The sequence below is a fragment of the Euprymna scolopes genome, chromosome 10 (genome assembly GCF_053919585.1).
Source record: "Euprymna scolopes isolate OS-2025 chromosome 10, ASM5391958v1, whole genome shotgun sequence".
Classification (NCBI taxonomy): Eukaryota; Metazoa; Mollusca; class Cephalopoda; order Sepiida; family Sepiolidae; genus Euprymna; species Euprymna scolopes.
In genome coordinates, this window is record NC_136491.1 from 835,263 (window position 1) to 857,157 (window position 21,895).

The 21,895-nt window shown below is 34.2% G+C and overlaps 1 protein-coding gene across 19 annotated transcripts in view; it reads left to right on the top strand.

Moving 5' to 3' along the window:
• The window catches only part of LOC145285776 (ralBP1-associated Eps domain-containing protein 1-like), a 309,459-nt gene that overhangs the window by 95,683 nt on the left and 191,881 nt on the right, over positions 1–21,895 (top strand). For all 19 annotated transcript variants that reach the window (XM_080134142.1, XM_080134129.1, XM_080134137.1 and 16 more), the window contains exon 2: positions 3,787–3,910. In XM_080134142.1, coding sequence (XP_079990268.1) covers positions 3,787–3,910 — 124 coding nt within the window. The remainder of the gene's footprint in view (positions 1–3,786; positions 3,911–21,895) is intronic.

Below are 21,895 nucleotides of genomic sequence, written 5' to 3' on the forward strand. Positions count from 1 at the left end.
CTTGTTTGTTTTTCAGTACTCCTTCCTGCAGTAATTATTTTTTTGATGTTCTGCATTATGTATTTTTCAATTTTTCTGTGTCATTCATAGTCTTCTATATAAACCTGTCCTCTTCCTCTGTCTTTCTTTTCACATAGTCACTCAGTATCATCCTTTGGGTGTAATACATTATGCATAGTTGTGCGTTTCCTAAGTTTTTGGTAAAGATGCCTCAGTTCTTCTTTGGTCCAACCTATAAATGGTCCAGAGTATTTTACTAATGAGACTGCCCATATATTTATACATTTTATTAGGTTTCTACTATATAGTTTAGTTTTGAGGAGTTTTCTTGTTCTTCTGAGGTATTATTTTCCACTTTGTCCGGGCTGGTGACATGTTGTAACAGAATACTGCCTCCATTGGTGAGATGTAGTTTCTCTCTGCAACAGCTTTAATAGTACGGTGATGTCTTTCCACTATTCCGTTGCCACTTGATCGATATGCTGCCCTAAAAAAACTGCTGAACACCCTACTTGCTCCACCCCTCCTTGAAAACTTCCAACTGAAAAGCAGGGCCATTGTCCATCAACAACTCTGCCGGAAACTTTTTTTTATCTTCCACGCAGTTTTTGATTTAATCTCTATCCAGATAGCAAATCTATCTGGTCCACAATCAATCTTCGATAGATAGAGCTTGTGGCGATAATGCGTGCCATCAATGGTCAACCGTTTCCAGTCCTCCACCACATGTAGTTCTTCTGCCTCATGTCTGGATGGTGCGGGGCCAATTGACTGACATTCCCTACAATTTCCATTACCTCTTTGACTTCTCCCTTGGTAATTTCTGTGTTAACTTTCCTTGGCAGGAATGTCTGCTCCTGACCAAAGTGGTGCATATCATGCAATTTTGTAACCTCCTCTCTTGCACAGCGTACAGGAGACGCACTCTTTCCCTCCTACAACCAGGCCTTCTTTGCTCACGTCATTATATCTGCCTTATTCTTTTCTGACCAGCATTTTTTTTTTTTTTTTTTTTTTACATAGGCATCATCACTTATGAAGGCCAAGAAGTCACTCGAGGATAAAGGTTAAAGAGTGTACAGTAGAAATTGGACAAAATAGTAATCGTTAGTAATGGAAATTTGGTAAATTTGTTAACAAGTGGAACGGCTCAACAAGAACTTGTTTATGTTAGACTTGAAGACAACCATATTGTAGTCAGCTGGAAAGCAGGAAAATGGAAGACAATTCCACAGGCGTGCAGTTCTAAGAAAGAATCTTTGTTCATGGAATCTACGTTTAGGTTTAGGCACAGATAAAGAGTGGGGGGAATTATTGATAGTGTTTACAGCTAGACGAGTGTTTCTTGTGAAAGTTTGGCGGGGCGGGGGCCAAAGACTGAAGCTCAGTCGAACACTTTCCATGAAAATAATGATTCAGCAGAGACAAACTCACGACATCTCTTCTGTAAGATAGAGTTTGCAGCAAAGAGAAAAGGACATCTCCTATGAGGCTACAAAGTCTATTTTGAACTCTATCAAGGCAGAACAAGTCCTTTCTAGCAGCTCCTGCCCAGATGTGGCAACAGTATTCCATCCTTGGACGTACCTGGCTCTTATATAGATAGAGAATAGCATCAGCAGTGAGATATCTACTGGATTGAAAGAAGAATCCCACCATTTTTCCAGCGGCCTTAGCAGCAGATTTGATGTACGTGTTCCATTTAAGATCAGGAGTAAAGGTCAAGCCCAGAAGCTTGTCAAAACTTGACTCCTTTCAATTGATGCCAGATGTGGATCAGAACGTTGATGATGTAAAGAGAGAAGCTTGGTTTTAGATGCATTAAAAGTAATCAGCCACTTCTTTCCTCATTGTACCACGTGCTCAAGATCAAAGGAGAGAGAATTGGAGAGAACTCGTTTACTGTCTTGGATGTGCTACCATAAATGGTAGTGTCATCAGCATAAATGTCTACAAATGATGTAAGGATGTGATTTGGAAGATCCTTAATGTAGGTCAGGAAAAGAGTTGGGCTCAGGATGGACCCCTAAGGGACTCCAGCATTAATACTGTGAGCTTCTGATTTTTGCCCATCAACTATTACTGTTATGAATCTATCAGAAAGAAATGATTTAATAATTAAGACTGGTTTTTGTGCTTTGATGTTCTCTCCACTTTCTACTCCTGCAATCCCTATTGCACCAAGCCATCCAAAGGTCATTTGACCTTCCCTCACTGTAGTGCCCCCTCCTTGGCTAGTTGATTGCCTTCATACCTAGCACCATGTCAACCCCACTGACCCGACAATCCAACACAAGAGCTAACAGCACAATGGGAACACCTTGTACCATCTCTTTAGCTGTCGTCTCTGATTTAAGTCACTGTTCTATCAGGGCAAGGTTTCCTTTGTCTTCTTCCCACATTTGCTGGTATATTGTGAGGACTTCCCCTTCTTAGTATAATGGTAGCAAGTTAACCACATCTTCAATCTTCTACATCTGGAGGTTCTCTGTGTGGGGTTTCAGTAAGGAGTGTTTCTTGTTCTGTTCCATCATTTGTATTTTGTATTTCCATTAATTTTAGATTTGAAAGCCAACCTCGTTTGAGAATAAGTTTTGCTTGGTCCGCAATTTTTTGTTCCATTGTCTGATGGTCATTGGACATATCCCACAACTCTTTCATCAGTTTCTGATATCCTCGGTCACTGGGGTGACTTCTGTAATAGCATTCCATTACCATCTATTACCTTTTGTTGTTCATTTCTTCCTTTGTGTTTTTGGTCTATGTTGATTCATTTGGTGCTCCTGTGCTTGATCTGTATCATTTTGGTACTTGAAATTAGACCGGATATTTAATGTGTTCTATGTCTGATATTTTTGTTTCTGAAATTAGAAGAGAAGCCAAAATTCACAGGATAACGACAGTCCCCATGCTGACCACAAGGGAGCACCTGCCGATCATGACACACTGCCAATCTTTCTTCTGGGTCCCACATTGCATATAATTTATTTGATACATAGTTTATGCTGTCATGAATAGTTTTACTTGTGGTTCTGTAACAGGGTAATGTTTACCTCTCACTTAGATTAGAAGTATTGTATGCTATCACATGTACATAAAGGACATGAGCAGATAATGCAAACACGAGAGGACTAAAAAAAAAAATATATGTACTTAATATAAGTTTCGAGGAGCTCTTTTAAAGGAGTGTTGGAGGATATGTCCCTCTTCTGCAAAATTCAGAAATATATTAATTCCTTTCCTCATTTGTCTAGAATCTTCTTTCACTGCATTCTAAGATCACTAAAACAGAATATGTTAACAATGACTTGCATATTTATGATTGAAGAGCAGATTTATGTTTGAATCTGAAACTACATGCTGATCATGAAGGCACATTTTTCTTTTTAAATATAATTTCAAGTCAGAATGTGTGCTAAAATCCTTAAACTAACAGATTAATAAAACAATTAAAATGAAAAAATATAAACAAAAAATATTAATGAAAGTATTAATTTGCATAATACCATTTAGCAGAGTCATAGATCGATCTAGAATCTTCCTTCACTGCATTCTAAGGTCACTAAAGCAGAATATGTTACCTTCAACGATGACTTGCACATTTATGGTTGAGCAAGTTTATATTTGAATGTGAAACCACATGCCTATTGTAAAGAAATTAAAAAAAAAATATATAATTTCAAGTCAAAATGCATGCTAAAATCCTTTAGCGACCTTAGAATAATTATTGTTATTATTATTGCTATTATTCCCATGTTTTCAATAGTTTTATTTATTTATTTTCAGATTTCTGAATTGTGTGGTGCAAAACGATTGGGGCATTTTGGTCGTAGTCAATTCTATATAGCATTAAAACTAATTGCTGCTGTTCAGTGTGGTCTTCCAGCTAAGTTGGACAGCCTCAATTCTGGTAAGTATTTTCTTCATTAGTGCAAATGGCTACAACATGCCAGCTGCATATATAATAATAATGATAATAATAATAATAATAATGGCAGCAGTGGTGGTAGTGTAATATGCTGAAAAAAAGACAATTGATAATCGATGGCTTTCACCCACCCCTATCATTTATGTATTTCTCTTGCTTTCCCTTATCTATATACTAGCATGGCTACCTGGTGTTGCCTATGAGCATGAACAAAAAATAGTTTACAAGTTTAACATCTTTCTTATAAAACTTTTTTCTCTTTACCTCTACCTTTCTCTCCTTCCACCTCTGTTTCTCCTTCCACCTCTGTCTCTCCTTGCTACTCTCTCTCTCTCTCTCTCTGCTTCTCTGTCTCTCCCTCTCCATCCTACCCCTTATCTCTCCCTCCCCCCTCCCTATCTCTAAGGACAAAACAGATTCTACATTTTGATTCAAACCCAAAAGTCATTAAAGCATATTTTATTTTTACAGAAAAAAAAAAAAACTCTTTAAATGTTGGATTCTTCCCCCAACTAATTTTTTTTTTTTTTTTTTTTTTTTTTTTTTTTTTTTTTTGACTACCAAAAAGAATATTTTTTTTTTTGTTTTGTTTTTTTAATTTTTTTTATTTAAAAAAAAAAAAAAGCATGTACGTTTTCTGAAATACTGAAAAACAATATATCGGCCTTGTACAAATTTGTTAATACCCTTTATAAATTGCTGTAATTGATGAGAAGTTTTGAAAGTGTTTAACTTCCTATTGAAACCATGTGCCTATTGTGGAGATATTTTTTATTTTTTTAATATAATTTCAAGTCAGAATTCATGCTAAAATCCTTAACTAATCCCTCAAAAATTGAGATTGTACACATTTTAGGCGATTATGTGTGAACACACAAAACTTGACCCCCCCCCCAAAAAAAAAACAATTATTTCAAAATCTAAAATAGAGGCTCAGTTTTGTATATGAATTTAATGGAAAATGATCTCCCATTTCCAAGCCATTCTAGCAAATTTGGCAATTAAACATTTCATTATGGGAGATAAACTCTGCAATTTTTGTGGGGGATTTATGCATGCATAAACGTTTTTTTTTTTTTTTTTTTTTTTTAAATGGGGGAGAGGGATTGCCATATAGGGTTAATCATTTTTTTTATTCCTTCCCTTTTTGTTTTGGTTGTGCAATATTGGTTGGTAGTTTTAAAAATGGAAGGGCAGCAGATGTGGCCTTGAAGCTTGTCAACATGAATGCAGCATTTTGTTTCCCTCAATAATTCCACTGCCTAAAGTTTTATCGAGGTGAAGCCAAATTTAGTTGTAATTTTCTGTAACTTTGCTTTTTTTACTTTGGACAAAAATAAATTTGGACAAGAATAACTTTGGACTAACTGTAAAAAAAATTAAAGGATTATTCATGCATTTATGCATGTTTTAAAAACAAATATTTGAAATAGGAATAAAAAAAATAGGAATAAAAAATGTTTTTGAATGCCAAAGAAATAAGATTGAAGCGTAAGTTTTATAATGAACAAAAAGATGAATATAAAAAATAAAACTTTAAAAAAAGCAATAAAAAATAATCTAAAAGAAAACAGAAGGGGTGGGGCAGGGGTCTTTAATATATTTTTATTTATAAGTATTTACATTATGATAAAAATCCAATTAAGCATTTCTTCATATTTCAAAGAGAACATATATTTTTATCACTCACTCCAACAAACATCAGGATAACTTTCTTGAGAAAATAATTAATTGAACATTTTATCAGAGCTTGATCTTTTTTTTTCTTTCTTTCTTACTTATGATAAATCTGTATGAAAACTGAAAATGTCAATTTTGCGATAAAGGCTAAAGCATCAAATGATTAATAAAGGGTCGCGGGGAGGGGGTGGGTTGCTGACTTTTCTTACATTGGTTTTCTTAATCTTGATTTTCTTAGTTGAAATTGATTGGAGTTGTTTAGGAAAAAGGTTATGCCATGCTTTTACCCCCCTCTTGCTCACTCGAGATCTTGCCTCCGATCGCCGGGCTTGGGCACGAGATGTGCATCTTCATGAAGCCGACTCAACTCCCCCAGGGTGAATGTCGTTTCAAGTACAAGTACAAGTTTACTCCCCTCTTAGGAAATAAATTTTTTTTTTCATTTTTTCTTTTGCCATTGACCACTCGCATTTCTGATTGATTGGAATTTGTTTTCCAGTTTTCATAAATGATTTCAACCAATTCCTTGGAGTGTCTTAACCTTTTGCCTCTTGACAATCAAGCATCAGATTTCTTAAAACATTTACGGTTCTGAATTATTTAGATATGGGTTAATTATTTGGATTCTTCAAACTACTGTTCTCATCTTGAGTATAATTATTTAATTTACTTTTTGAACTGTTTATTTAATCCACAAAACAAACAAGAGCATTTTAATCCCGTAGATAAAAATAAAGGATTTCATTAGAAATTTTGTGAAGATACCAGAGTTTAACAAGATACACCTGAAGGTTGGAGGTTACATCGACTGAAACATTTTGCAAATGACACTCCAGATGAGAACAGTAGTCTAAATTTAAACATGGGGAAACATTTACTCTTAAATTATCATGATGAAAATTCTGTTTAGAAATTTTAATCATGTTTGCTTTTTAATTAACAATACAACTTATTTGATAAACTTAGATTTATAAAACGTCAACAGATATAGTAGAAAAGTGAATTTTGTGGAGTTAATCTTTCAATTAGTAGGTCTTAAAATTATCAAAATTTACTCACTTTGATAATTTAATTTTGTGTCTTTAAACTATACTCCACTGTATAATAATGAGCAATGTGTATTTCTATTTTTATATATATACTAGCGGGGGGTACCTGGCATTGCTCGGGTGTTTGGAGGTATGTGTGGTTTTGGGTAAATCAAAACACCTGGGTGTTTGTGTCGGGGGGGGGGTAAAATAAAAAAAAAGTTTTGGTAGATAAAGGACTGAACCCGAACCCTTGAGTCGAAGTTAGAAATTAAAGTGTGAAAAAAAAAAAATGTGACTTTAACCACTGGGCCACCACAAAATAGTAACTGTAACATGATTAAATTTATTTAAATATTACGAATTGGCAGGTGCCCATACTTAATGACTTAATGAGGTCAACTTTGAGTGCGGGGCAGTATTTTATTTACTGCAGGCAGCTTTTTTTATTTATTTTTTTGTTTCCTCAAGATTTTGGGGGGACACCAGCTCCCCATAAAAAGGGGATTATCCAAATTGAATAGCAATTGGAAATAAGGGGAAACTCCACATTGATCAAAACTGATTGCTTCTGGCGATCAGAACAATGCCGCCAGAATTAGTTTTGCTTTTATTATACAAAAAAGCCTAATCCACATGCGGCGATCGAAAAATGTTGAATATTTGTCTTTTCAAAGTCAAGCAAATTAAATAGACAGGCGAACCCTGTTATTAACTGATAGATATGATTTAGATGTGATATAAAAAGTTTTAAGAAGTTGTGAGCCGACTGATCCTTCTCGGAAAAAAGCCATTCTCGGACATACACAAAAAGCGAACATGCATACACACACATATTTTCGTTTTTATATGTATAGATATAAACATAAATCCACCTGCTCATACAAAACTTAATGAAAAAAAAAAAGTCAGAAAAAAGCATTTTAAGTGTCATGAGCAAGGGAGAAATAAATATGAAAAGAAATTCTTATTTCTATTTTTTGTAACGAGACATCTCCCCTCCTCCTTTTACAATTTTTCCATACAGATTGATATACGTTTTTGTTTGTTATTAAAAAACACTAGCAGGCCCTGTATCCTGCCGTTGCTCATGGTTATTTAAAAAAAAAACACTAATAAAAAATATTAGGGATTCTTTTTTAATGAATATATGCTTAAAATTAATTTGTGTTTACATGTACATATAAATACAGCAAAATATAACTTTTGACTCTTATTTATGTCCTAATTGTTATATGAGTTTTGTAAATAAAGATGCATTCTTTTGTATTAAATGATCAATAGGGATTTTTAATGCTTGGCATAGAATCAGTCACACCATCATTTTCAGCATATTTGATGAAGCTGCTTATAGGCATTGCTTATTAATGAATAAAATAAATATTGCTTCACGATTGATAATGGCGAAATTCTGAGGGCATGTAATACGTTTTTTCCAATTTCATGAAATGAAATAGGAGGGGAAGCATCACATACGAAAATAATTTTCTGAATCCTCTAATCAATACATGCTATGGAAATATGAAATGTTAACAAAACGGTATTGGAAATGTTGACACAGTGTATTTTTCTTGTGTTATATATCAGGAGCATTTATTTTTCTAGGGACAAAGGGTAGTATCTGTTCTGATGCTACACTTACTCTATTGTGTCCCTGGGCTATGAGGCAAAAATCGTTTTATACTAAATCAATTATTTTTTGTTCCAACTAAGATCTCCCCCTTTTGGGCAGCTGGATGTATCTCACATTAAGAACCGACCTTGTGTCAAAATTTGGTTTTGTGCTATTCAATGTGGACAATGGGGCCTCCTCCCCAACATCTTGAGGAAAAACCAGTCAAAGTTGGGTAAACAAACCCAAGTTAACTGAGTGACTTCTATTTGACCTCAATAATTAGGTCAAATAGAAGCAGCAGAGTTAACTTTTTATTGCTGCCACCTGTCAATAGTTAAATAAATAAATTCAAACATATTTGTCTTGTATGTCTCTGTGGCCCAGTGGTTAACGTTGTAGGTCTTTTTTTTCACACTTTAATTTCCAACTTTGCCTCAAGGGTTCGATCCTTATACTCACCTACCAAAACTTTTTTTTTATTATTTAAATCCCCACCCACTCCCGGAGTTTGGATTTACCCAAAACACACGGGCATCGCCGGGTACCCCCCTGCTTGTATATCTATAAATATAAAAGCGAAAATGTATGTATGTATGTATGTATGTATGTGTGTTCGCTTTTTCTGTATGTCTACAAAAGGCTTTTTTCAGAAGCGGTCGGTCGGTCGGTTCACAACTTTTTAAAACTTTTTATATCACATATAAATCGTAATATCTCACAGTTAACAACGAAGCTCGCCTGTCTATTTAATTTGCTCGCTTTCGGGAAGATAAATATTCAACATTTCTTCCTATAACATCTTGGGAAAATAAAAATAAAAAAAGCGTTCCGCAGTAAATGAAATACTATCCCGCAGTCAAACTTAACCTCATTAACTCATTAAAACGGGCACCTGCCAAATCCAAGTAATTAAATAAATTCAAATGTGTTTCCGTTAGCATGTCATGGTGGGGTAATGGTTAACGTCGTACGTTTTTTTTTTTTTTTTTTTTTTCACACTTTAATTTACAACTTTGCCTCAACGGTTCGGGTTCGATCCTCATACTTACTTTTTTTTTAACCCCCCCCCCCTACCCACCCTCGGAGTTTCCATGCACACCTCCAAACACCCGGGCAACGCCAGGTTCCCCTAGCTAGTATATATATAGTATATATATATATATATATATATATATATATATATATATATATAAAAGGCAAAATGAGTGCATTTTTCTGTATGTCCGCAAAAGGCTTTTTTCGCCGGCCTTCTCGGTTGACTCACTCCTTAAAACTTTTTATATCATGTCTAAATCATAACATCTACAACTTAAGAAAAAACTGCCCCGCAGTGAAAGTTAACTTGACCTCATTAAGTCATTAAGTGCGGGTACCTGCCAATTCTTAATACTTAAATAAATTCAAACATGTTTCCGTTACTATTTCTTGCTGGCTGAGCGATTAACGGGGCACTTTATTTTCACACTTTATTTTCCAACTTCACCTCAAGGTTTCAGGTTCGATCCTTTCTACTTACCTACCAAAACTTTTTAACCCCCCCCCCCCGACACAAACACCTGGGAAACGATTTTTTATTATTCTTTTGTTTTGATTTACCCAAAAGCACACACACCGCTAAAACCCAGGCAATGCTGGGTACCCCTGCTAGTATATATATAAAAGGCAAAATGTGTGTCTGTAGGTCTTGCAAAAACTTTCGACAGAGATGACGGATTCTCACAAGATCGGTATTGTTTTAAAGCTCGGGCCATCGGACGATAAATATAAAAAAATTGGCTAAAAATATTAATTCCTTAAACCTCAAAAATGGTCCTCTCGTGACGACGACCGGTTCTACGCATATGTCACATGTCATGACCTGATTTACTTTGAAAAACTGACTAAATTTCATGTACGTCGCGTTAACTCAGTTGGTTAGCACGTTGGTTTGTTATCTAAATGTTTTGAGTTTGAATCGTGGTGTGAGATGTCTTTCTTTTTTTTTCTCGATTTTTTGAACTTAAATATTGAACCGATGTTATTTAAGCCATTTTTTCACGTAACGTTTGTTTTTCTGTTTTTTTGTTGTTTTTTTTTACTTCGCTTATCCACCCCCGACCACACACCAAAAAACACCCGGGTACCCACTGATTTTTTAAATTTTAATATCAAAACAGGCTTATTTAAGCCATTTTCACATGTTCGTTTTTCTGTTTTCTTTTTTGTTTTTCCGATTTTTACATTTAATATCGTTTGCCTTACGTTAGTTTTTTTTTTTTTTGTGATGTTTTGATTACCCCCCCCTCCCCCGCTCAAGTTTTAATGTTCGTTTTTATGTTTTCTTTTTTTGCTTCACTTATAACAAACAAACCTGGTCATTGACCTCATTTGTTGTCGTCGTCACGCTCGATGACTTCCATGCATGCACCTGTCAATTTGGTTCTTACTTAAATAAATTCAAACATCTTTCAGTAATTCATTCTGGCTGGCCCATTTTATTTTCAAACTTCGCCTCAGGGCTTCGGGTTCGACCCCCCCCCCCCCGTTTCCTTTTTATTTAACAGCACACACACCTCCAAACACCCGGGCAACGCCTTATTCCCCTGCTAGTATATATATGAAATGCAAAATGGGTGCAAGGGTTTTTCGTTGGGTTTCTCGACAAGATTACTATTATAGAGAACTTTCTTTATACTTCCTAGATTATAATATCTCCGATTCGAAAATGGACCTCGTCTCTATCTTTATTTTGATAGACTTTTAAAAAAAAAATCCCTGGTTTCCAGTGTTTGTCTTTTTCGTATAAAAGCGAAACTAATCAAAGCAAACAGGTTTCGAGCCTGCCTGCCTACTACCACTATTTTAATATTCAAACACCCACCTACAAACAGTCGGGCAATGCCAGGCACTCATGCTAGTGTTAAAATAATTATATTATTATTTAAAAAGCAATTCTTAATATAGGACAGGTGGGGGCCTGATTAAAAAAAATTCTGTATGTTACCAAAGGCAAAATATGATTATTTATTTTGTACTTTTATCTAACAATATACTGAACGCAACTGAAAGTCAAAATAACTTGCAGATTCCAAAAAAGAAAGTGTAAATTTTGAATATTGCATGCAATCTCCTCCTCTAAAAAAAAAAAACAACAAAAAAAACGGTCAATCTAGTACAGTTTAACTACTTAAAAAAGATGTTAAAAGAAGGAAGTCAAAAAAAGTAATAAATTGTTGTTGCTTAGTTTCCTAATATCAAATGAATGTTATAGGAGCATGTTCCAAAATATAACATTACGAAAATGTGGAGGAGTGTCTTAGACAAACGGGGTATACTTTCACCTAATAATGTACAAAATAAATCTGGGCAAACGGAGAACCTCCCCACCCACCTAGAAAAAGGGAAAAACACTATAGAAAAAATAAAGATTATGAAAGCAACTCTCTTCTCCTTACACCGGTAATTGTTGTAAATGGAGTTATTCTAAACGTCTAAGCCTGTTTTTTGAGTTATATTTCAAAATAATGTAAGAAACAGAAATACAACAGAGAAAGTAATTAAATGTTAATATTCTATTAAAGTAAAAGAAACAACACATTCTGTTGGAAGATTTGGTGCTGAACGTATATTTGGTGTTTATGTTGAAGTGTACAAAGGGAATCTTCAATGTGTATTGTTGGCCTGTGGTCAAGGAATATTTTTTAAGCTGATGTGAAATTATGGTGAAATCAATGAAAAATAAGGGATCATTTATTAAGTGGATATATAATCGTAATGTATCATGTATACAAAAGTAATATGGTGAAAGGTAGATACTAAACTAGCTGCATATGATAATGTTACCCAAAAAAGAAAAGGAAGAAATGAGTTTGGGTTCCGGAGGAGGAGAAATTTGCATTGGAGTGAAAGACTTGGCTATTCTCTTTGTGGGATCAAATATTTGAGATTGTTGAATGGAAAAAAATAATTATAAAACATGGACGAAATGTATGCATTGTGGGCTAGAAACGTGCTTCAGTAGTAATTGGAAGTGGTGAACATAAGTTGTGCATAGGAAGTGTTTACTTATAATTCTATACTGTCAAAAGTGGTCCTATTTTATTATATTAGAGACAAAAAAACTTTCCAGTTTGAGACGTTTTATTTATTTTTGAACTTCATTGATTTAGATGTTATTTTATATAAATCTTAGTGTGAGCACAAGTAGACCATCATTATTTATTTATTTTTGGTCCCCCCCCCCCCGATTTATTTCATTAAATAGATGTGTACAGTAAAAAAAAAAATTTTTTTGTGAAAATTCTTGTTGCATCCCCAGGGGCTCAAAACAGGTTAAAAATGCCCCCAAATGGCCAAAAATTACACATTTTGCCCCATAATTTTTGATTCATCAATTAGATTTTTCTGAAACTTGGCCAAAATGTGGAGGCCATTGTTCTTAATTTAAATCCAGTATGGGTGACCCTGGCAAAATTCTGGTTCGCATCCCTCTGGGACTTTTAGGGTTAAAAAACGTACCTTTTTGGAGCTCTTTTTTCATATTACTCAAAAACTTATGCATGTATATATATTTTTTATTTTTTTACATGGAGTAAACCACTTATCAAGGCCCAATGGCCACTCAGGGATAAGGGTTATGTGGTTTTCCATGGTACTGAATTCAAATATACAAGTCGTAAGGCATGAAACTGCACTATTTGTCCATTTTCACTGGGATTCAGCATTCCCAGGAACTCAAAAGGGGTCACAAATGCCCCAAAATTGCAAAAAAAATGATACTTTTTACTCCATAACTTTTGCCCGGTCCATTAGATTTTTCTGAAACTTGGCGAAAATGTGAAGACAACATTGGTCCTTTTTTGTTTATTTTTCACGTGGTGTATACTCATGGTTTATATTTCATTAAAATTTTATTTAATTTGTTTAGTGATTGGGGTAGGGTGTTACTCTCTTAGGAACTCTTAAAATTTTATAAGTAAACAAAATAAATAGAACAACTTTATGACAATCTGCCAGGGTAAGGTATAATTCCTATCAAATTTCAAAGTTTGTGGATCTAATAAGCCAAAACTAATCAACTGACAGACACATTTCTTGTATTGATATAGATAAGGAAAGATAAATGCTTGTTATCTAAAAATTTTTGCAAACAAAAAAAAATCACAAATTGTAAATTAACTGATTTTTTTTCCCCCATTGGAAATTTCTTGTTTTGTTTTTTAAATTTGGTGAAGTGATGTACTCCAATTTCTGTAGTAAAAAAAAATCCCACTCCTTTAACTTAGGCGTGCTCATTAGCCATATTTTCTTTCCTTTTCTGACACCATTGATTTGTTTTCTTTACTTTTTATTGTATCAATTGAATTTTGGAATGAATGGTTAGAAATATCATTTTAAAGAAGCAAATGTTGTTTTATAAAGCTCTAAGATCGCATATTCTATAATATAATACTATTAGCAGGCCACCCAGCGTTGCCTAGTCGTAAGGAACACTTAAACATGATATTTTAATTTATGCAGGTTTTGTATTTATTATTATAGAGCCAATTCTCTATTATATATTGTACCTAATATATAGTGATTTAAAAGCAAAAAAAAAAAAAATGACTTGGTGCTATTAGTAGAATCAAAACCAAAACATATAGTTCTTCTAGCCTTAACATATGACCTAAATCCATATGTATACAAAAACTACAAAAAATGTTTAACCTATAACTGTTAATTAGCACATACACAAAAATAACAGATATAGAGGATACTCCGGCGTTGCCCAGGATTGAATAATGATCAAATGTTTCACACTCCCATATTTTTATTGTCATCAAAATCAATGAAATAGCCCATTTTTCAATCAAATCGATTGAGTGCCTGTTTTAATTGGGGACCCATCATAATGCACCTGGAGGAAGCTTCACATGCCTCTCACAGTGACTAAGTTCACAATATATTGTAGTCTACATTGCACTGTAGAGAACCTACTGTTGATTTTATAAAATTATGTTGAATATATAATGGCTGGAATTAAAGTTTAAAATGCAAAAGTCAAGTATCATAGTTCAGTTGTGCTTGAAACAGAAATATTCATTTTGAATGTGCCCATGTCATATCATACTGTTGATTTTATATATCTGGCATTACTGGTTGTGTGATGATAATGGCTTGAATTTAAGTTTAAAATAAAAAAGTCAAGTATCATTGTGAAATTGTGACTAGAGAATAAAGATATCAGCAGGTCGTTTGGTGTTTCTCGATTGTAAAATATACATAAATATTATATTTTAATTCATGCAGATTTCTTATTCATTATTGTAGAGCCAATTCTCTATTGATTATTATCCAATATATATAGTAATGATTTCAAAAGTTATTAAAAAAAATGACTTTAGTACCATCTGCTAGACCTGAAACTAGAACGTTTAGGACTCCAGCCTTAATTATTATTTCTCTCTAGTGTCATTACCATCTGAGCTATCGATAGATGGATACAAAAATTAAAAATTAAGTGACTTTGAGCTATGAATGTTTAATTTTGCACATGCGCAAAAGTAACAGCAGGAGTAATGTTTTATTCGACTTACCCTACCAAAGTCAACGGTTTTATTTTTAATTTTGACCCCTTAAAAGCAAATTTTGCCAACTAAAAAAATAAATTAAAAGTGTACTACAGATCCAAATACTCTACATGTAAAATTTCAACTCTCTAGACTAAATATTCAGAGAGGAGTTTGGTAAAGGCTTTTTGCACGCACACTGACAAAGGTCACTTATATATAAATTTTTTTTCATATGTTAGAACGTTTTCATCTCAAATTCTATGCATCCGTAGATTATACCAATTATATGCACAATGTAGAAACTTATGCATAAATAGAATTCGACGTAATAGTAAAATGAAACCAGTCATCTAAGAAACTATAAAAATGAATAGGTAATTAATACTCGTTTTTCAAAATTAACATTCATGTTGTCACTCGCATATCCATGACTCGGTATATTAAGTTTGTCTTAGTAATTTTTAAATAGAAAAGGGTTTTTTAATGTCAATATTGAGCAAGAAAAAACTCAACTTGATAGGTATATCGATGATATAATATTTGGGATGTAATATTGAAATTGGCAGGCAAACAAAGAAAGGTGATATAGCTAATAAAGAGTAAAATTTTAGCCATAGTGAAAGATTAGAAACACTAGAATTAGCTACTATAGAAAATGAGAAATGATTTAATTGAAACCTTGAAAATAATAGAATTTCTAATCATGGTGGTCATAGACACTTAATGTTTGTGTGTTATTAGAAAACGAGTTACATTTTCAAGAACAAAATTAAGTTTAACCGATTGACATAGAAACCTGTAGAGATGTGGGTCTTCATCTAAAATCTTGGCTGTCAGCCATAGGGTTTTGTTTAAGAATCAGAATTGGATACAGAATTAGTGAGGTTGAGGAGCTGAGAGTTTTGGAGGGAGTTGAGGTTGATCTCATAAGAACATTGTCAGACTTTTTAATCTCTGATGAATTTGTCATAATAGATAATGGAAGACAGATGCTAACTATTCAGTAGTGTTGGGATGATTAATCGGGAATTGAAACAATCGGAACTTTTTGAGGAATTGGAAAAATTATAATTCTTGTTCATAAAATAAAATTCTAGTGTATTAGAAATCTTAGTAACTCATGTTGTCTTCAGAGATTGAATAAGCCAAATTCAGTAGTCATGTAGTACAGAGTGCCCCCACAACAAATGCCACTTATAGAATCAGTAAAAACATTTGCAATCGTACTATATTTAATACAGATAAACTTTTGTCTATGCCAAGGTTAATTCATTGAATTTTCAATTGTCTTTGTTTTATTGCTGTTCAATATGTGAGAACACTTTAAACATTGTGCCCCCCCTCCCCCAGTAGGAGGTGTGGTCTTGAGTAGGTTTCACACTCACCGAACCTAACCGCTTTCCTCCCAATTTTTATGGATGGGGATAAAAGATACTATTTTTTTTTTTTTTTTTAAATTCAATTTTCACCCCAAACAAGGCACAGTGCCACTTTGAAGCAGGGGGCTACTATTAGGGACTTAATTAGCGGGATCATTATGAAGGGAGATGAGTAGAAAGATGTTTGTTAACATTACACTTGAACTTCTGCATATCATTTAAGTTGGGAAAGCAGAATCCCGGAAGGAAGTTCGAAAGACCTGCAGTTCTGGGGAAGAAACTATTGGAGTAAAAGGCTTTCTTGCACCTAGGGATCTCTACTGTAAAGGGATGAGACTTAGTAGCTTGTCGGGTTTGTCGGGGGTAGTTACGTCGGGGAGGTACAAGTGTTTGCAGTTCGTCAGAGCATTCACCATTAAAGTATTTGTAGAACAGGCAGAGGGATGCAACATCTCGTCGATGGGACAGAGGCTGAAGCCTAGATGACAGTTCAGGACCTATCAGGTTGGCGACTCTCTTTCTATTAAAACAATCTCCAGAGACTATTCCTGAACTGAAGAGGGCCATCAGTCAACTGTTGTATCCAAATCTGCTTGCAGTGCAGACATACACATTTGGAGCATATTATTGATCGATGATAAAACAAAGACTGTTGAATATTTATGACTGAAACTTGGTGGACAAGGAGACGTAAACTGAACTTATTTGTACCAAATATGGTTGAACTGTAGAAAGGATTGTGAATTTTATTAACGATTCCATGAATGGGAGGTATTTGTTGGGGATCATCCTCTACTATACTACTATTGGTACCCCCTCACACACACACACACACACACGATCTGGGGCTAAAATAACAAAAATTGTTTAAAAAATTCTTTGAATACATATTGTATCTATTTATCCCCATCATCAGATTCGGTTTAACGTCTGGCATGTGGTGATGGAATTTAGGCATTTAATAATCTGAAATGGGTTAATATGCTGGAAAATGAAATGCAACAAAGCTGTTGGAATAAACTAATGCTATTGTTGACTGGGATTAAAGAAAAATAATGGCTGTTAGAAAAGAATTATAAAAGAACTGCGTTGTGCGTGTCATTCCTGAACTCCTTCTTGGGTTTTGATTTGACCGATATTTAATGGTTTACCATTGATTGTATTTTTGCTGTGTTCTAAATTCATTTGAAAAAAAAAAAAACTGCCCATAAGAGGAGGAATCCGGCAACAGTTATAAAAAAAGGTTTGACAATGAGGAAAGGAAAAGTGGAAACGTTTTATCATCACAGCTTGTGAACTCTTGAAATGTTTGGAATATTTGAGGATGATGTTAATCAGATTAAAAATTGTGACTTCAATTCAGTGGTTATTTAAAAAGATAAAATTTGAAGAAGAAAAAAAGACACTTTATCCTGAATGATGCTTTTATTGATTGATGTAACATTCATGTGATATGATGCATTGTTAGAAACCATTGAAAAATTAAAATTGAATTGGTGCTTAATGTAAACGTGATTACAAGTGGCCTTTGTCAAGAGTAAGGTTGAATAAATTGAGCATCAATGCTGGTGTGGGTGGGTGGGACAACAGATTTTCTGGATTTTCTTTTATATTTTTCTACTGATCATGGTCATGCTATGCTACACTTGGATGTTCGATCAGTTTTTCTCTGTTTTGTTTGAGGAATTCATTTTACCCACTTTGGGACTAGATCTTTTTTTTCTTAATGACAAAAGGCAATAGCTATTGTAAACAATTGATTGGAAGCTATAAGAATTTGTATAACTTTTTTGTATGCTATAAAAGTTGCTATTTTATCAGAAGAAATTGTGGGTTGGTATTAATTGAACACAATTGATCTAGATTGGATTTGAACTTCATATAACTGATTACATAGTTCTTTTGTCTTTATTGTGGCTCTTCTGACACTCATTAGATGAAATTATTTTGGGAGAAATACTAGTCGCTAGGATTCATAGCACTGGTGAAGATTTGAATAGCATGTGGCTTTCGGTTATATAAAATCCTATATGGTGACATAAGACGTTATCAGTGTATGTTTTGAACTTTATTATTAAGAGGAGGGGGAGGCTATAAACACCAGTTATTAATTTTTTTTACAGATTTACATATCTCTATTTGCCTTTTGTATCTTTCTTCTCCGAATTCATTTTCATTCCATGTAATAAACCTTTTATCAGTTTTTTAAGGAACTTTCATTCATCTTACAGAAGTTGTTTAGTGGTTTTCTGCTTTACAGAAATGGTGTGTAAGATGCATTATAAGGAAAATTCAGGTATTTACACAAAAGTAATAAACAAACTCATTGGTGCAAATTAATTCCATCTTTTGGTGTTTGGAATGATATATATATATATATATATATATATATATATATATATATATATATTCTATGTACAGGAGAATCGTTTTTCTTTTTATTTCTTAATTTGCCTCTTTTTTTTTCTTTCTTTTCCTTTTTATCATTTATTTCTTTCATGTTTTTTCGTATCAAAATGTTCTTGTTTTATGCCAGAGTATCGATTTGTTAAAAAAAATAAAGATAGAAACATAACTCCTTAATGTTTGAATTAGCAATGTAGTACTGACAAGTTGTTTTTGCATTTACTCTCGAATTTTTTTTTTCTGATCTTGTAATTCCAAGTCAAATGTTTGGTGCTTGTATAAAGATAAAAAATGCTGGTAGAGAAAATCTAAGGCCAGCCATAATTTGAATACCAAATGGTACTTCTTCCTCTTTGAACAAAGATCAAAGCAGTTTTATTACAACTATTTATTGCTCAAAAACCTAATCTTTTTTGGCCCAATTTTTGCCTGTGCACCTGTGATAGTATTGATAACTAGTTTTTTTATAATCAAAGAAATGATTTGTTAGACATTCATTGTCTTCCTCACATAGCATTTATATCTGAAAATATATTTTATAAGAAGAGATTAATATTCATATTTGAATTATTCAGACTACTATTCTTATCTTAAATGTTATTCTCACAGCGTTTTGTTGATATAAGCCCTGACCATCTTCAGGTGCATCTTGTTGTACTCTAGAATCTTTACAGAATTTTGAACTGTATCAATTCGCAGCTGTAGATTGGTAACATTCCATCAGTTATAACATATGGTGTAACGAATAAAGTTGTTAAATAATAATCAGTTCTGAATGTTAAAAGTTCAATTCTCACTACAGGCAATACTAAGAATGAATTAAAAACTATTTTAGACTTCTATCTAGTCATGACTATGGAACAAAAACAGTCTACACTCATGAATTAATATAGGGTTCAGTTCAAAATTCTATATAGATTCCAGAGTTCGAGCTGCATCTGAAGAAGGTCTGAGATTACATCGGCCGAAACATTGTGAGAATTTCATTCAAGATGAAACCAGTAGTCTGAATAATCCAACTAATCAATCCTCATCTCAAAAATTCTGAAACATAAGATTAGTATTCCTATGTTCTGATATGAAATTTTCTGGTGGTGAGCTTTCAATTTGGAGTCATATGGAATATGGAGTCACTCTTTAGTTGCTGTTACTCCAGATTCCCTTTCAGCCAGAACTCATCATGGTCCTGTAGGCATTAAAACTCATCTGTCATTTATATCAAACCCGCCAATAAATGCTAAACTTCTGACTGACAAACAGTATGGATTTAGACAAGCCCGTTCCACAGCTGACATCCTCACTGTAATCTCTGAACGTATATACCATTCACTGGAGAAAGCGGGGTAGGGCAAAGCGGTAGCTCTAGATATATCTAAGGCTTTTGATAGGGTATGACATGAGGGTCTCCTCAGGAAAATTAAATCATACGGTATCACTGGTAGAATACTTAACATAATTAAATCCTTAGATAAGAGAAAAATCCAGGTTGTCCTCGACGGTCGTACATCTAAACAGTGTGATATAAATGTGGGAGTGCCTCAGGGGTCTATCCTTGGACATCTATTGTTCCTAATATTTATTAATGACCTCCCCGACAAAACTGCCTCTGAGATGGGTATATATGCTGATGACACCACACTCTATAACAGGCATGACAGGAAAACAAATGAACATATATCTAAAGAAATGGCAAAAACACTAGAGGATGACCTCCAATCTGTAGTGGAATGGGCACATAAATGGATGGTCACATTCAATGCTGCCAAGACCAAACTGGTTTCCTTCAATAATTACAAGAAACCTTCTCTGCCACCAATAGCAATGGCCAGTGACTCCCTGTCTGAGAGTACATCTTTCAAACTGCTTGGCCTAACTTTCACAAGAAACATGAGTTGGAACAATTATATTGAAAACATTGCCAGGGCCACTGCAAAAAAGGTAGGCTCTCTCTACCGTGCTAGAAAACTACTGACACCTGAAAGTATCCTGTACCTCTATAAGGCCACCATTCGCCCATGTATGGAGTATTGTTGTCACATTTGGGCTGGTGCATCTGCTGCTAGTCTCTCTCTCCTAGACAAGGTTCAAAAGAGAGTCGCCAATCTGATAGGCCCTGAACTGGCATCTAAGCTTTAGCCTCTGTTCCATCGACGAAACGTTGCATCCCTCTGCCTGTTCTACAATTATTTTAATGGTGAATGCTCTGACGAACTGCAGACACTTGTGCCCCCACGACGTAAACACCCTCGACAAACCCAACAGGCAGCTAAATCCCCCCCACACAGTAGAGATCCCTAGATGTAAAAGATCTTTCTACTCCAGTAGTTTCTTCCCCAAAACAGCTAGACTTTGGAATTCCATTCCAAGTCCCTGCTTCCCTAACTGTACTGACATGCAGAAGTTCAAGTGTAACGTGAACCATCTTGCTGCCCAAATCCCAACATAGTGCCCCAGTAGCTGCTGCCCCTGATAGTAGCTCCCTACACCAAAGTGGCAATGTGTCTTGTTTGGGGTGAAAATGTAATAAAAAAAAATATCCTGATCAGATTTTGTATTGGCCGATGCCACCTCATCAATTCCTAATTACTTAGAAATGGTCCCTCCCCCCCCCGCTCTGATTTGTAGGAAATGCCAATCCCCAATTACAAATAAACATATCATAACCTACAACATCCATCATAACTAAATCTGTTGAAAATATTACCCAGCAAGCATGAAAAACTTTCAAAAGACAACTGAAATATCTTAAACTTCCTTAAACAAAATGTACAGCATAAAAATCTGAAACTACAAGAATCCAAGTAAAATAATTGGCACATGACAAATTCCATTAAATAATATTCAGAAACAGAAACATTATAAATATTACAATCTTCTTGGCTCAAAATAATAACCAAACAGTTGTTGATGGGCCATAAAGCCCAACCAAACTTTTCTCTGCTAAACCCAAGTAACATTTACCTCTTTTCATGTCATCTTTCAACTTATGAATATGTAATTATCTAATGTAATGTTTTAACGAAATGGTTCATTTGAATTTCTCTTTTATCTTGAATGTTTCCTTTCATTTCAAACCTTCAAGTGATTCTCTTTATCATTATTTGCACTGCAAAACGGACATTGGTTCTCTCTTTGTGTATATTTACTGTCTCACTAATGATTTAGTCTTTATCTCCCTTCTCTGTGCCTTTACTCTTGGAGTTTGTGATTAGTGAAACTGGATATAGTTGTGGACTATGGAATTTACAAAGACCCATCTAAAATATTTGCAACAAACACTTGCCTAACTGCAACAACTGTCAACAATTTTCTTGACTCCCTATATT